Source organism: Nelumbo lutea, chromosome 2 (assembly GCF_056320005.1).
Source record: "Nelumbo lutea isolate HS-2025 chromosome 2, American lotus-T2T, whole genome shotgun sequence".
Lineage (NCBI taxonomy): Eukaryota > Viridiplantae > Streptophyta > Magnoliopsida > Proteales > Nelumbonaceae > Nelumbo > Nelumbo lutea.
In genome coordinates this window covers 20096042-20110855 of record NC_142685.1, presented here as the reverse complement: position 1 = coordinate 20110855, position 14814 = coordinate 20096042, and the positions used below count along the sequence as shown (strand labels likewise).

The following is a 14814-nucleotide window of genomic DNA, read 5'->3' as shown; positions in this document are numbered from 1 at the left end:
TCTCAATCTGATTCCTGATTTGCTAAGGAGGCCTTCAAGAGTGTAACTCTTCCCCCTTTTGAGAGATAGCATTTCTTCCAAGCTGAAAGTTTCTTCTCACATTTTTCCACCACTAGTTTCCAGAAATTGAGACTTTAGATTCCTTCCAAGATGCATCCCAAGGTATGAGATAGGAAGACTCTCCTCTTTACACCCCAATAAAGATTTGAAGCTCTCCAAGAGTTCCACTTCCACTGAATTCAGAGGAACCATAGAACTTTTGCAGAAGTTGACCCTCAAACCTGTGACCATTTAAAAGCATTCAATTATCCTTTTAGTGTTTGTGATGTTATTCAAGGAGGCATTCAAGAACAAGATTATGTCATCAGCAAACTGTAAATGCGAGATATGAACCTTGTTCCTTCCCACTTCGAAACCTTTCACCAAGTTGAGGAGTGTTGCTTTATTGAAAAGGTAGTTAAAGATATCCATTACTAAAGTGAACAGAAAGGGAGAGAGTGGGCAACATTGTCTGAGACCCCTACTAGCCTTAAAGTAGCCTTTAGCTTCCCCATTTATCAACACCGAAAACCAAGAGGAAGCAATGCAACCCTTAATCCACTTGATCCATCTGTTACCAAAACCTCTCATCTTCAGGCAATCAAGGATACAGTCCCAATCCACTTTATCATAAGCCTTTTCTGTCTTCCACACACTCGTTTGCAATTAGAATGCTGTCCACGATCTGTCTCCCTTTCACAAAGGCAATTTGATTTGGGGTAATAAGATCTTCAAGGACTTCTTTAAGTCTATTGGCCAAGACTTTTGCCAAAATTTTATAAATGCTCCCTATCAAACTTATTGGCCTAAAGTCTTTTGCTTCCAAGACTTCCCCTTTCTTTGGGATGAGACAGAGAAAGGTTGAGTTAAGGCATTTGTTAACAATGGCAGAAGAGTGGAATTCCCTGAAAAAATCCATAATATCTGACTTTACTGTTTCCCAACACTACTGGAAGAAAGAGATGGGAAAGCCATCCGGACCTGGAGCCCTATCTCCATCCATGCTGAAGACAGAATTCTTAACTTCTTCCTCTTCAAAGCTTCCTTCCAACCAATCCCTTTTTACAGCTGATAAAGCTGTGCCTTCCCATCTACTAAATGTGAATTGATTACTGCTATCCTTGGAGTAGGGGTTGTTGAAAAAGGAGAGGAAGGCTCCTTAATTTTCTCAGGATTTTCCTCTTCCCTCTGGTTCACTTTCAGCTTGGAGATGAAGTTTTTCCTGCTCCTTCCCAAGGCATAAGTGTGAAAAAATCTGGAGTTATTGTCTCCTTCTTTCAGCCATTTCACTCTTGATCTTTGTCTCCAGTAAATTTCTTCTCTTCTGATTAGTTGTTCCCATTCCTTTTTCAAATATGCTCTTCTGCTTCTGTTTAGAGCATCAAGGGTCCCGTTTTGTTCTCTTTTCTTCTCTTCTTCAACAGTTTTGAATACCTCTCTCCCCCAAACTTTCAGGTTTTTCTTTAGAGTTCATAATTTTTGAAGGAGCCTAAAGCCAGCCCAACCCTCTACTTTGCAATCTCCCCACCATTCTGCAACCTTTTTATTGAAATCTTTGTGAGATAACCAGAATTTTTACAGTCTAAAAGGTGCCTTCCTTCTAATGATTCTTTCTGTGTTTAGCAAAATAGGCCAGTGGTCTGAAGCACATCTGGGACAAAGTTCTTGGCAAAGGTTGGGGAATCTTTCCAGCCACTCCTGAGAAAGCAGAAATCTGTCAAGTCTGCAACTTATGGCAATTTCTTGCATATTTGACCAGGTGAAGAGTCCATTACTAAGGGGGAGGTCACACAAGTTATGCCTGGAGATGAATTTTGAGAAGTTCCTCATCTTGTTGGGGCTCTACCATTAGAATGTTCCAAACTGAATCTTGTGACATTGAAGTTTCCAGCTAAGCACCATGGGATATCCTCCTCCGCATGCGAGGAATCCAGTTCTTCCCAAAATCTTTCTCTATTGGAGGGAGAGTTGGGGCCATATACTCCGATAAGAATCCAGCTGAAATCATCTTTTAAGTTTGTGAACAAAAGACTGAGACTGAGAACTCACCTTTGTCTCTCTCTAAACTTGAGATTTCATCTTCCTTCCAAGCTAGGATGGTGCCCCCACTGGAACCCACTGCTGGAACAACAGTCCATTTTCTACCCCTTATTCCCCAAATTGATTTCATAAGTCTCCTATCAATGATTTCCTTTTTAGATTCCTGGAGGATAATTATATCTGAGTTTTCTCTTTTCAAAGTTTCTTTCACTTAACTTCTTTTGATCTGCCCACCCAAACCCCTGACATTCCAACTTAATATCTTCATTTGCTCACTCTACCAGAATTCCCCTTCAGCTCTTCTTTTAATTCCCAACACTTCAGCTATGTTGCCATTTCTCAAATTCACCTCAGTTTTCCTTCCACTGCTTGACGAAGCAATTGTCTGAGGATCTTTCTGCTTTGGGTGGGATGACAATACATTTGAACCTGAGAATGAAGAAGATAAAAAAAAAAAAGATGAGAATTAGCAGAAGTGACGGGGGGTTGAAATTTAGACACAGAAGAAAGAGGGGAGGAATATCTCCCTGAATGCTGATTAGGAATTTGACTGGATATGGGAGAAGGGATTGGCGATTCTCTTCCTTGCCTATGATCAGGGGAGTCTGATTCTGAGATTGTTCCATAGTTTGCATCAACCAAGTGAGTCTGTTCAAGTATCTCCACACTTTTTTTTTTGATAATTGAAATGATTTTATAAAACAGCAATAGACAATAGTACAAAGTCCTCAAGGAAAGGTACAAGTTGCAACCTCTCCGGGTTAGTTAAGTACAGAGTTCCAAATTAATAACTTACATAGAAGCACAAAAAGATCTTCCCTAGAAACCCCCTGTTTGGCTAAAGCATCAGCCAAAGAATTAGTAGACCTACTAACCCATTTTACCTCAACCCTCATATTACTGGTTAACCACTTTACTTTTTTGATGAGATCTTTGTAGCCCCAAATGGTGGTATCCAAGTTTTGAAGCCACCTGGTTACCACCTGAGAGTCCCCTTCAACTAGGAGATGCTCCACCCCAAGCTGGTTGGCGATCTGAATTCCTTGTACTGCAGCAAGGAATCTGCCTTTGTGGAATCCCCCACTCCCACCGGTCCTGAGAATAGGGAAATAATGTTGCTGTCCTTATTTCTCAGGATCCCCCCTATACATGAAGGCACGGGGTTGCCTTGGCTACTTCCATCAAAGTTCAGCTTGATGACACCTTCCAAAGGCGGAGACCCTCTCAAAAGTACTTATTAAAATATTACTCCAGCCACACAACTTTAATCAAAATTTTATCTTCAAGTTGGAGACCCTCTCAAAAGTACTTATTTAAATCTTAAGGTTCTCCACTTTGCTCAACTCAATCCCTTCACAGAAAATAACAATATCATCAGCAAACTGAAGGTGAGTTACTGGAATGCCTCTGCTCCCTATTCTCCAACCCTTTATTTGGTCCTCATCATCTACTTTGGAGATTACTAAAGGCATCAGCAACAAGTGTAAAGAGGAAAGGGGAGAGTGGATCCCCTTGTCTTAAGCCTCTATTGGCTGGAAAAAAAGTCCTTAACCACCCCATTCACCAACACTGAATAACGACGAGAGTTTAAGCATCCTCTTATCCAATTACACCATTTATCCCCAAATCCACGTCTTCTCGACATCTCCAGCAGGAAACTCTAATCCACTAAGTCATAGGCTTTCTCCAAGTCCAGTTTGCAAACAAATCCTTTCCTGCCCAATCTCCTTAACTCTTCCACACTCTCGTTTGCAATAAGGATCTAATCTGTAATTTGTCTATCCTGTATAAAGGCTCCTTGTGCTTGGCTAACGAGAGAGGGGAGAACTACTTTGATCCTCATAGATAGCACTTTTGCCAAAATCTTATAGATGCCTGTCACTAGGCTAATTGGCCAAAAATCTTTGGAGTGTCTGGCATCATTCTTTTTGGGAATTAAGGCTATAAAGGAGGCATTGATTCCAGGACTCACGAAATTTTTATCCTCAAATTCTCTAAATACTCCAATTAAGTCTTCTTTGACTATGTTCCAACAGTCTTGATAAAATGCCATTGTAAATCCGTCAAGACCCGGTGCCTTAGCCCTATCCATAGAAAAAACAGTTTGTTTAATTTCCTCTTCCTCCTCATTCATTCTTTCCATCCATCCCTTATCTGTTTGGTTCAAAGTTGGCCAATTCTCCTCCCTTACTATTAACCGATTCTCTAAGGGTCTTTGAAATATGGATTTGAAGTGATCTACAATCCTACTGGAAATCTCCTCTTGAGAGGTTATCTCCACACCATCAACCTCAAGCTTTAGAATCAAAATTTTCTTCCTTCTCCCATTAGCCAAATCATGAAAAAAATTGGTATTCCCAACCCCTTCCTTGATCCACTTATGTCTGGATTTTTGTCTCCAAGAGATCTCCTCCCTCAACAAGTCTCTTCTAACTCCTTTTTCAGTTTTCTCCTCATTTCTCTGTCTTGCTCATCCATCATTCCTTGGGATTCTTTTGCATCTAACTCCTCAATCTGAACCAATAATCTAGCTTTTACCTCCTCCACTCTTCCAAATTGAACCTTATTCCATTCATTTATTTTGCCTCTCAACCTTTTTAATTTTTTGTGGAATCTAACCCCATCCCATTTCACTTCTCTCAACTCTTCACTCCACCATTCCTCTCCAGTGGCTCTCCCAACCCTCATTAAATAGGAATTTGTCAAGCTTTGAGCAGATTGGGTTTTCTTGGAAGTTGGACCAAGTGTAGGTAGCCTGTAGTAGAGGAAGCTCCCGTAACTCACAGGAATTTATGAAGTCATTGAACTTCCTCATACTAGTTGTAATGGCCTGCCTAGGATTATTTGACTCATTTGTGAATCTTATTGCATTAAAATCACCCCCCAAACACCAAGGAACTTCCCTCAAACCTTGAATCCCATGAAGCTCCTCCAAGAACTCATTCCTCTCTCTATGATTATTTGGACCATACACATTTGTTAGCACCCAAGTAAATCCATCTTCCACCATTCTGAATTTTAGGGATACAGTGAAGTTTCCTATTAGCTCCTCTACTGGTTCTCTGAAGTCCTCCCTCCACAAAGTTACTATTCCCCCCCGAGACTCCCCACGACGCAGCTGAGCACCATCTTACCCCTCTTATTTTCTAGATCTCCCTGACCCACCTTCTATCCAGTTCAACTAATTTTGTCTCCTGCACCATCACAACATCAAGTCTTTCTCTTCTAAGTAGCTCCTTAATCGATCTCCTTTTTCTGGCACTACCCAAACCCCTTACATTCCAGCTTATAATCTTCATTACCTCTCAAAAATTTAGCCCTCCAGTAAAGTGTTCCTTCATTTAGAACCCTTCTTTCTTTCCCCTCTATCACTGAACTCGGATCTCCATTATTAGTCTCTCTACTTCAGACTGTTTCTTCTTTTTCCTACCCTTGTTTCCCACTGACTTCCAATTCTGCCCTTTATTTCCTAATTCCTGCACCAATCTATTGGTTCTTGCCTCTGATTCAGGGTTTTTTGGAGCCACCTCTATCATTCTAACTCCTCTTGTTTCCTTTCTAACAACCCAACTCTCTTCTCTGATCGAACTCCATCATTATCAATGACCACTTCCCTACTACCAGTTGGTTGGTCTAGTCGGGATTCAAGGACATCTATTACAGGCAGAGAACCCAAGTTAGTATCTAAAACCAAATGGACAGGCTTACCTGGAATTAGCATAGATGGTTGCATGTGGACTGGCTGTTGGGTATCAATTCTTGGAGTCAGGACTAGGCCCTTCAGACTCAGCTGTGGAAGCGGACTAGGTACAACCAATACTTCTTCACCCTCTACAGTCGAAGAAGCTTCACTTCTCTTTCCCTCTGCGTGAATCCTTAGGTAAGGCTCCAAGTTTGTTTCCTGTCTCTCTGGCCTGATGTCCTGACTAGGCTGCACATATGGGATGGACTCATTTATTGGCTGGGATGCACTCTGCCTTACCTCTTTCAGTGTTCCCAACTCCACCTGTCTTTTGTATAGCATACCCAATTTGGGAAAGATCTGTTCTCCGCTGCCAAGGCTCAATCTTCTTTGTGTTTTGATAGTACCAGAATCTTGCGGATCCGTCTCCTCCTCTAGGAATAATAGCTCAGTGTTTAGACTACCCTCTTCCAATATATCTCTTAACTTTTGAAGGTCGATACTTCCCAAGCTAGCGGTTTCTTCAAAATCTGAAACAGAATCAACAAGTTCTTCATTGTCAGTCAATCTTTCCGAATCAGAGTCGAAGACCTCACTGCTCTTCACACTCCTGGGGTTACGGCGATCTTGTTCCTTATGCGGCAACTTCTTCGAGGGTCTCCATTGTAACGAGCTGGAGACCTTCGCTGAACTATCTTCTTCATCTAAGTAATCATTGTCTTCAACAAGGTCTAGATCCCGTCGTTTTAAGCTTTTGGGGTTCCGCCTATCCAGGGATAAATGGTTTACCTTCTTGGTCGGAATCCATTGTAGTGACGAAGTGGTCGAATCTGCAACTGGCGCGCGGATATGAGAGGAGGAGCTAAAAGGAGAAGAAAATAGATGGTTTTTACCATCTATTTGAGGCCCCCCCTTCCCAAACACATGTAACTTAAGTGAGTCAAGTGCCCTCTTTAAGTGAGACTTGATTTGGGCCGACTTAAGTTGAGGACACGGCCCACCCTTGGTTTCTTTAACAGGCCCAACAATTTTTTAGGCCCACGCATGCTTACTTGCATTGGCACGTGAGGCTTTACCACTTCACACTCAGTGTCTAGGACACCCGGCTCAAGTTCACCCTTTTTTGGTTCGAACTGGTCTGAAACCTTTAATCTTCCTTCATAACTTGAATTTAAAACCTCCTTGCCGCCTTTAACCATCTGAGCATAAGATTTACTGCACTCCCTTCTGGTAGCTTGCACTCCACGTAGTTGGCCACCCATCTGCCCCTTCTCTTTTAAAGTCTCCAGTTTTTGCTTACCCAAATCAGTGAAAGACTGATCAACCTTTGAGATTACCAATCTCCTTGTTCCACGTAGGGCCTCTTCTTCTACCTTCTCATCCCCTTCCTTGCGAGCCTCCCTCCACAGTGTAGCTTCTATGGAGGAGGCCAGCCAAACTGAGTAGAAGCAACCTTCCACGTTTATCTCCATTTTTCTGGGTATGTCTTCTGGTTTCACTCTGTTCAATAGAAGAGCTGCTGACCGAAGGTTCCCTCAGAAGGCTCTGGCAAGATTACCACCACATAACAGTGCAACGGATGCGGCCGCTTCCTGTTTCCACAAATGAAAGGGCAGACCAAGAACTCGTACCACCACCCCGTCCTCGGTGAAGAAGTCTTTAGAGTTAGATGAAAAGTTCCAGTTAGAAATTGTAACCACACCATATTCAGATTGAAAACTGATAGCTGAGAGCTCTAAATTATCTTCAGTCAGATCAAGCACCGCTTTACTGTTCTCAAAAGGTGTTAGAATAAACATCCCTTTTAACTTCAGCTGTAATATGAGCAGGTCTGCAACTCTCCTCCAGTTGCTAACCGGATTTTTAACTTGACCCACATATTTATCTTCACACTCTTCTCTCCTGGAATAGCCAACCAGCCTGTTCTGTCCAAAGGCTAGTAGCTCTTGGACCTGGTCTTCATCTTCAGTTGAAAGTTTGATGGTTTTACCATTCTCCTTCAGTAGATCCAAATGCAAGGTTTCCAGGTGGTGGTTAAACTCTTCCAGTATTCCATTGATTTTCTTCCATCCAAGTCCCTGTCTACCTCAGGAAAGCAGACTAGTTGCCTCCTTCCTTTCCCGAAATATTCAGAAAGAGCTAAGTAACCCCATTTACTGTTTCTTCTGCATTCTACAACATACCTCTTCCCTTCTTGAGTTCTCCATTCCTTCCATTTTCTTTGTTTACCTTTGAGGCATGCTTCATTCACATAATCCCTGAACCATCTAATCACTTCCATACCTTGCAATAGCACTGTGGCCTGCTTCCCTTCCCTAATCTTCAAGCTTGCCCCTCCTTTGTTTTTCAGCTCTTCAAGCAGAAATTCCTTGGCTTCAAACTTCAGCATTCTCCTCCATTGTCCTGCAGCCACAAACCCATCCATAGTCGAAGACTCGAGGGTCTGGTTCTGCTTCTGTTGTATAAGGACTAAAATCTTCCTCTGTGTCTTCTTCTTCTTCTTTTTCTTCATTGGCAGGAGGGGAATCCCACCTTACAAAAGGAGTAGGAGCCTTGAAGACATTTCTTGAGTGTCAGCCCGAGTTGGGCTTTAGGGATGGGCTGACCAGAGGAGGGGGTTGCTGGAGGGCTTGGAGAGTTTGGGCTTAAACCTGGGCCCTGGGTTTGAGGGTAACGACCCAAGATTGTGGTTGCTGGAGGGCTTGAATAGTTTGGGTCTAAAACTGGGCCCTGGGTTGGGCCCAAGATTTCAAACCTGTTAGAAGGTTGTTTAGGTTTAGAGTGTCGGCTTTTTTTTTTTTTTTGGGGGGGGGGGGGGGTAATTTGAAAAGTTTCTTTAAAAGGGGGTGTGACTATTCATCTTCCTTGTTGCTTTTGTCTACCTCGAGAGCTATAGGTTTTATGGGGAAAGAACTCTCCTGCACTGCTGCATGGGCTCCCGCCGCGACTTTTCATTTCCCCAACTGTATCCTCTAGTCCGATCAGGTTTCTGAGCAGCAAAGTTGCCACGTGGATAGGTGCTGTTAGGACAAGTCAACTCGGAGTAAGAGAGAGGTGACCCGTTCATCTTCTCAATGTCCACTGAGAGGTAGAACCACACTTTCCCATCCAGTACTGGGATTGCTCTGGGAATGGCATGAACACCACGATTCTTTACCTTGTGTCTGGTGAAGTCTAACTCAGAGAGGTTTAGGGATCTGGTGTCTATTTCTTCAAGGCCTCCACAAAGATCTCCTATCAGCGAAAGAGTTTCCTTCGTCCAGAGGTGGAAGGGTAAACCCCACAGCCTTAGCCAGCCTCTGAAGCTCAACTGTTCTGGGACTGCATTGATCTTTGGCCACCAGCACACGATTTGAACCCAGTCACCGAAGACAAAGAAAGTTTTTATCTTGGTCCAGGCTAAAATCAGTTCTTCCGAAGGAGCAAAGCCCACTGCTTTATTTTCTTCGAAGGGCGCAATTTCAGTAGGGATTCTGAGTGAAGATTTGCAGACAGTCCTAACTCAACTTCTTCCCAATTCAACGAAGATGGTTTCGAGCAGACAAAGGCCATCTTCCAGTTATCGAATGGTTTGTCTTGGTGGGCAATAGACAGGAACGCAGAGCCACCAGTCTTAATAATCCTACTTTTGGCTTCCAACGAGAAGTGATCTTGCTTGAAGTTTTCAGGACAGGGATTCACTCTGGGATTACGGGTATAATCCAAAAACTTGATGAAAGAGTTCCAGCCTCCAGTAGCTGGTTCTTCTGGGACACAAATAGATCCAGCGTTGTCTGATTTTTCCCATCTATTGAGGCGAATGAATCTCCCCCAGGTGTTTTCTTTGAGCTGCAGGCATAGTATTCTTCCTTATTAATTCTTTTACGGTCTGGCTAAATATTTTTGTTTGTTTTCTAACGCTTCCTGAATATAAGTTCTGATCCAGAGGATGTCCTCTTGAGCAAGGGCTATTCGTGTCCAAACTCCCTTGCCCCTTTCGGTTAGTGCATAGTCGTCTCCATGGTCAAAACTTCGTCTGAATTCAAAGGACTTTGAACCAAATGTCATAAATCTCCTTTCCATCTTCCAGCTTTCCTTTTCAACTCAAACTGATTCATGTCTATTCCTGGTGTTGCTTTGTTCCGGTGACTGCTGACCGCCGGTGTGAGCTTCTCGTCAACGTATTCATTTTTTTCAGTTCGTCAAGTTATTTCTTTTCTGCAATCAATTTGTTAGCCAACTAATCTACAAGCAAAGACCTTCCTCCATCAAGGGTCCTGTTTTGTTCTCTGCTAACCATTGTGCATAGCAGTAGAAGCTACATGGTGTCGATAAATATTTGTTTCTTGAGAAGTATGTATAAGATGGTCAGACATATATAGCTCCAGTTCACTCTTCAGAAGGTCCAAATCATTACCTGCTCTTAACTATTCTTTTTGTATGCAACTGTAGTTAAAATTTATAATAGATAACAAACTATTTGATGGAAAAAAAAAACAGTAGTAACTAAATGGCTTTATTACTCCATTCAATGTTTTTGAAATATTCCTATTTGTTTTCATAATGCTGTTAAGCATTATTTCTAGTGGTCTTACAATATGAATAGAAAAAATGGTGACCAGACGTTTACATATATTCCTGGGAACTAAATCTAATAACTGGACCAATGAAACCATGACCATAAGCTCATGACTCAGGGTAATATCATTTAAATATTAAAGCACAAAATGACCAAAAGGCTTACTCAAAATCATGTCACAGAATCAATCACAACCATTAAATGGGGGCAAAAGAACAAAGTGGCAAGAGGGAGAAGAGAGACGGGTGCAAAATTGTGAGTCCATACCGAATCTGCAGCAGCCTGTAGTGTGAGATGATCACCCCATTCACCAGTCCTAATTTCATCAACATAAGTATGCAAAAACGTGTTTGAATCTTAGATTGAAGATCAATAGTTTTTTTTTTCATTTTATTTAAGTGAACCAAATGAGAAGTAGAATCCTTACTGGGACATCTTCTTCAAATAGTCACCATAGGCCATGGGAACATATCCTTCATACATCTCCCAGTGAGACTTGAGCTAGTGATATTAGTAATTGCGATACAAACAACAAAACCCAAGTTCATGAGAAATCATAGCTAATAACATGTACATCAATGACATTATTCAAACTCACTGAGAAGGAACACCAATACACCAAATGACGACAAACCTGATGAACAACTTCTTGTCTAACAAACTGGTGGTGCTCAGGAGTGCGATAGAATTGATCTGATAAGGCACGAAACTGGGAAAATATAGAAGTTAATAATAGGGAGAGACATAATGGAATTCTAAGTAACTTTCCATCTCTGCATTAAGCAACCTAAGTTGCAAATATGGATTAAACCAAGACATGAAAATCTTGAGGTAAGTTACAGAAGTTTGAGATGTCAAGTGATTGAACAAATACAGTGCAGTATAATCAACAAGGTGGGAACAATGGTATTAAAATACAAGCATCACAGAAATAAATAACAAAATAAGAGCATTAATGAGTTTAAACGGAATATAAAATATCACCAGACAAGCTACAGTTAAAAATGGCTAATAATCAAATTTTAATTGAATCAATCCCCAAGGAACCAATAGTATCCAGCCCTGTATTTATATAGTAGAGCCCTGTATTTAATTATTTATATAGTAGAGTTTTGCATTGTATTTACATTTGTGTACCTTAGTACTTTATTTATTAAAACGTCATACCTAAATAAACCATATAACTACCTACTTCATATTGGAGCTATTACTTGGTGTAATGGTAAAACCTCAGGCTGGCAAGCATGAGAACACAAGTTCAAATCTAAGAGAAGCCACTTTGTGCCAAAAACAAAATGCCAAAGGTTAGGACCATAGCCAGTCTAACCTACCAAGAACCAGAGGGATGAGACCAATATTGAGTGATGGCCTTTTTAGGTGCCTACTTCATGTATAAACTAAATGTGCCCCAACAAAGTAAAGGCTAATCTTCTTGCAGATTGATAGCATGCACATGTAGCAGTGGAAACACAAATTTTTTTAGTTTATTTTATTAATCCAAATCTGATTTGAATCCTATGGATAGGATTTGGTTCGATTCCAAATATCATTAAAACCAAATTCAGATGTTGCTATGCTGAATGGCAGCCTTAATTTTTTTGATAAATGAATAAGATTTTATGAATGAAAAGAACAAAGGGTTAAATCATTACAGGCAGCCCATGGAGAGGCACAAGCTGTTACCTCTCCTAAAAACAAAAAGAAAAGATTACAGAGCTGCCCAAAAAAAAGGACCAAAAAAATAGAGTGGCTTTCCCATGTTGAGTGCCTCTATGCTTTCTAGGGCTTTGAAGCAAGGGGAAATATGGTTTCTCAGGCTAGAACAGCCACATGATATTAGAATTCGAAACAGAAAGCTTATTTCATTTTATTCACAAAATAGCCCCACTTCCCAAAAATAAGACTCAATGAACAGTAACCAAAGCCAGAGCTGACATGACACGATAACAAATACAAATTAGATAGCAAGCTACAATTCACCTAATGAATCTTATGGCACTGCTTTAGATCCCCATCAAATAGTAGCACTCGAACAAAGGTATGGTTTTTCTTCTTTTATTGGTTACTTCCAAATTTCATAAACAATAAAACAGTGAAAAGTAAACATACACAATGAAAATTACCCCCCTGAACTTTCACTTGCAACAAAGACCCCCAGAAAGTTCAGGGGGGTAATTGTCACTAACCCCATAGTACAAGGGCGGTCTTTGTATCTTACCCTTCTTTTATATATTCTGCTTGCTAATGCTACTGACACCCCACTTCAACAATATGGATAGAGATAGAACAAAATTAAAAACAATCCCAAGTTCAGCTGAAAACCTAGTTAGAGATACAAGTGTATGGAGGTTCATTTAGTTTCAACTTCAGATCAGAAAGGCCTCTCACTGCATAAACTCGAGAAAATGAAATCAGATTGATAGTTGACAGTCTATGTTACAAAATATTTGATAACATGGTTCAAAATATCAATAGACTTGATACTAAAAAATCAAGTATCAAGCCATATAAAGCATCAATATTTTCTGTTTTATAAACATTACTTGAACGCCCATCATTCCACCATAACTTAACACCTAATACCATTATTTAAGCTTGTCAGATGTCCCTAATTCCTTTTATTGTCTCAGCAACCTCAAAAACTGACATCATATGATACAGTACGATACATATTGATACTTTGAACCATAGTTGATAGGAAGAACACACCAGTAAGATTCGGTAACATTGAGTTCAATTCACCTAACTGCAATTGGTTGGGAACAGTTCACTCACAGAATACTCAAAAACTCTCTAAAGATCTGAATTTTAAGGTTTTATTGCAAAAGGTGAAACTTCTAGTGTCACACAAAAATAAACATTGCTAATACACGATTTCCATGGGAGCAAAAAAGCCAAACTATCTAACCTGGCAGTTGCCATCGCCTTGAACCTTGAGCTCAACCAAATCATATAACTGCAATCTAAACAAGACGAAACAGTCTGAACATAAATATAGTACATATGGAATAATGTTAAACAGGATATAGACATGTAAAGCCTGAATAGAACACTTAATCCCAGAAAGAATAGCTAACCTCTCATAAGTCAATCACTTGGTAAAACTAAAGCATATTTTCAACACAGTTGAGGAGAAAAGCTATTGGTAATACCTGTCAAGCAGCCTTTGATGATCTGAAGTTGCTTTATCAACAGAAGGTATTTCTCCATTAATTCTAGGAACATGCTGTAAAAACAAAGTGAAAAAAATTAAGGCTGTTAAATTGCAATTCATTGAAGGCCTAGGACCAGTGGATAGCATGAAACAGAAAATGCCATCCTAGCATAAAACTACACTTCAAATGGCATTCTACCACCTTGAAGCAACGATGCAGGTTTAGTGTCCAAATAATTTTCTGATTAATCATTTGTTCAAATTCAAGATAAAGTCCGATAGTAAGGTAGTAATATAATATTATTATAGCCAACCAGAAGTACTCAAGAAACAGAATCTGAACATACAGATGGCCCTTTTCATTTTTACATGTTAAAATATTATGAGTTTACCCTTGTTCCACAACCAGTGATGCAGGTTAATATCAATACAGCACACAGTTGACTTGTCTAATTATTGATGTTTTTCTTCAATTGATGAATTTGTCATCAGCAACAATATATTCAGCGATCAAAACATAAAATGGATGCACCAAAATGTGGTAGCACAAAAAACAAAAATGACAATCACTCCACAGAATGTCTACAAGTCATAACAAAAATAACAGGATACTACAGAGGTACTTCCAGAATACTTTTTTTTCTGATAAATTACTTCTAGAATACATTTCTATCATTTAGACAACCCATTCCCCCCTTTTCTCTTATCTCATAAAAAATCATTTATTTCTTTTATCAGAAACAGTATGTCACTCAAGAAAATCTTCATAAACACTAGAACTTTCATTTTGCACAGGATACAAGTAGAGAAATAAGCAATTTAAAGACTAGAAGTGAAAGTAATATATTCTAGAAGAATTGTATCCCAATCTCCCCATATTAGACCTGTGCACGGGTCCATATCTTAGGTAACTTACCCTAAGAAATTAGAGATGGTGATTCAGTTACTTCCTTAAACATTTGTCCGATCAAATTAACCAGATGCTAAAACAAGAGACATCAAAAAGAGAACAATACATGTAAACCATGTAGAAAAAAGGGTAACAAATAAACATTCAAATATTGATGGAAGGAACTTCATATTGATTTTGTAAAAGGTATAAAATGGAACTAAAAATAATCTACACTTACAGGAATAGAAACCATCTGGTTTAACCTCTTCCCCAGTTCTCCATCAAGTGCATACTCATCTGTTAACTCTAGTGAATATGGGCACTCCTCATTATATGCTCTTTCATCAGGGCTAGAACATGAACTAGAGGCCCCAACACCATCTGTATCTTCATGGCCATTTTCATGCCCTACACATTGGAGATTATATGATCATTATAGATAAAGGTGA

The 14814-nt window shown here is 40.1% G+C and overlaps 1 protein-coding gene across 5 annotated transcripts in view; it reads right to left on the bottom strand.

Moving 5' to 3' along the window:
- Window positions 1-14814, bottom strand: part of LOC148869020 (OVARIAN TUMOR DOMAIN-containing deubiquitinating enzyme 12-like) — a 37904-nt gene that overhangs the window by 11891 nt on the left and 11199 nt on the right. For all 5 annotated transcript variants that reach the window (XR_016107470.1, XR_016107471.1, XM_088971044.1 and 2 more), the window contains exons 3-8: window positions 14604-14773; window positions 13472-13545; window positions 13228-13282; window positions 10954-11028; window positions 10747-10820; window positions 10587-10635 (exon numbers count right to left, since the gene is read on the bottom strand). Coding sequence is in view for 3 of the 5 variants with exons in the window: in XM_088971044.1 (XP_088827170.1) it covers window positions 10587-10635; window positions 10747-10820; window positions 10954-11028; window positions 13228-13282; window positions 13472-13545; window positions 14604-14773 (497 nt within the window). In the remaining 2 variants the exon portion in view is untranslated. The remainder of the gene's footprint in view (window positions 1-10586; window positions 10636-10746; window positions 10821-10953; window positions 11029-13227; window positions 13283-13471; window positions 13546-14603; window positions 14774-14814) is intronic.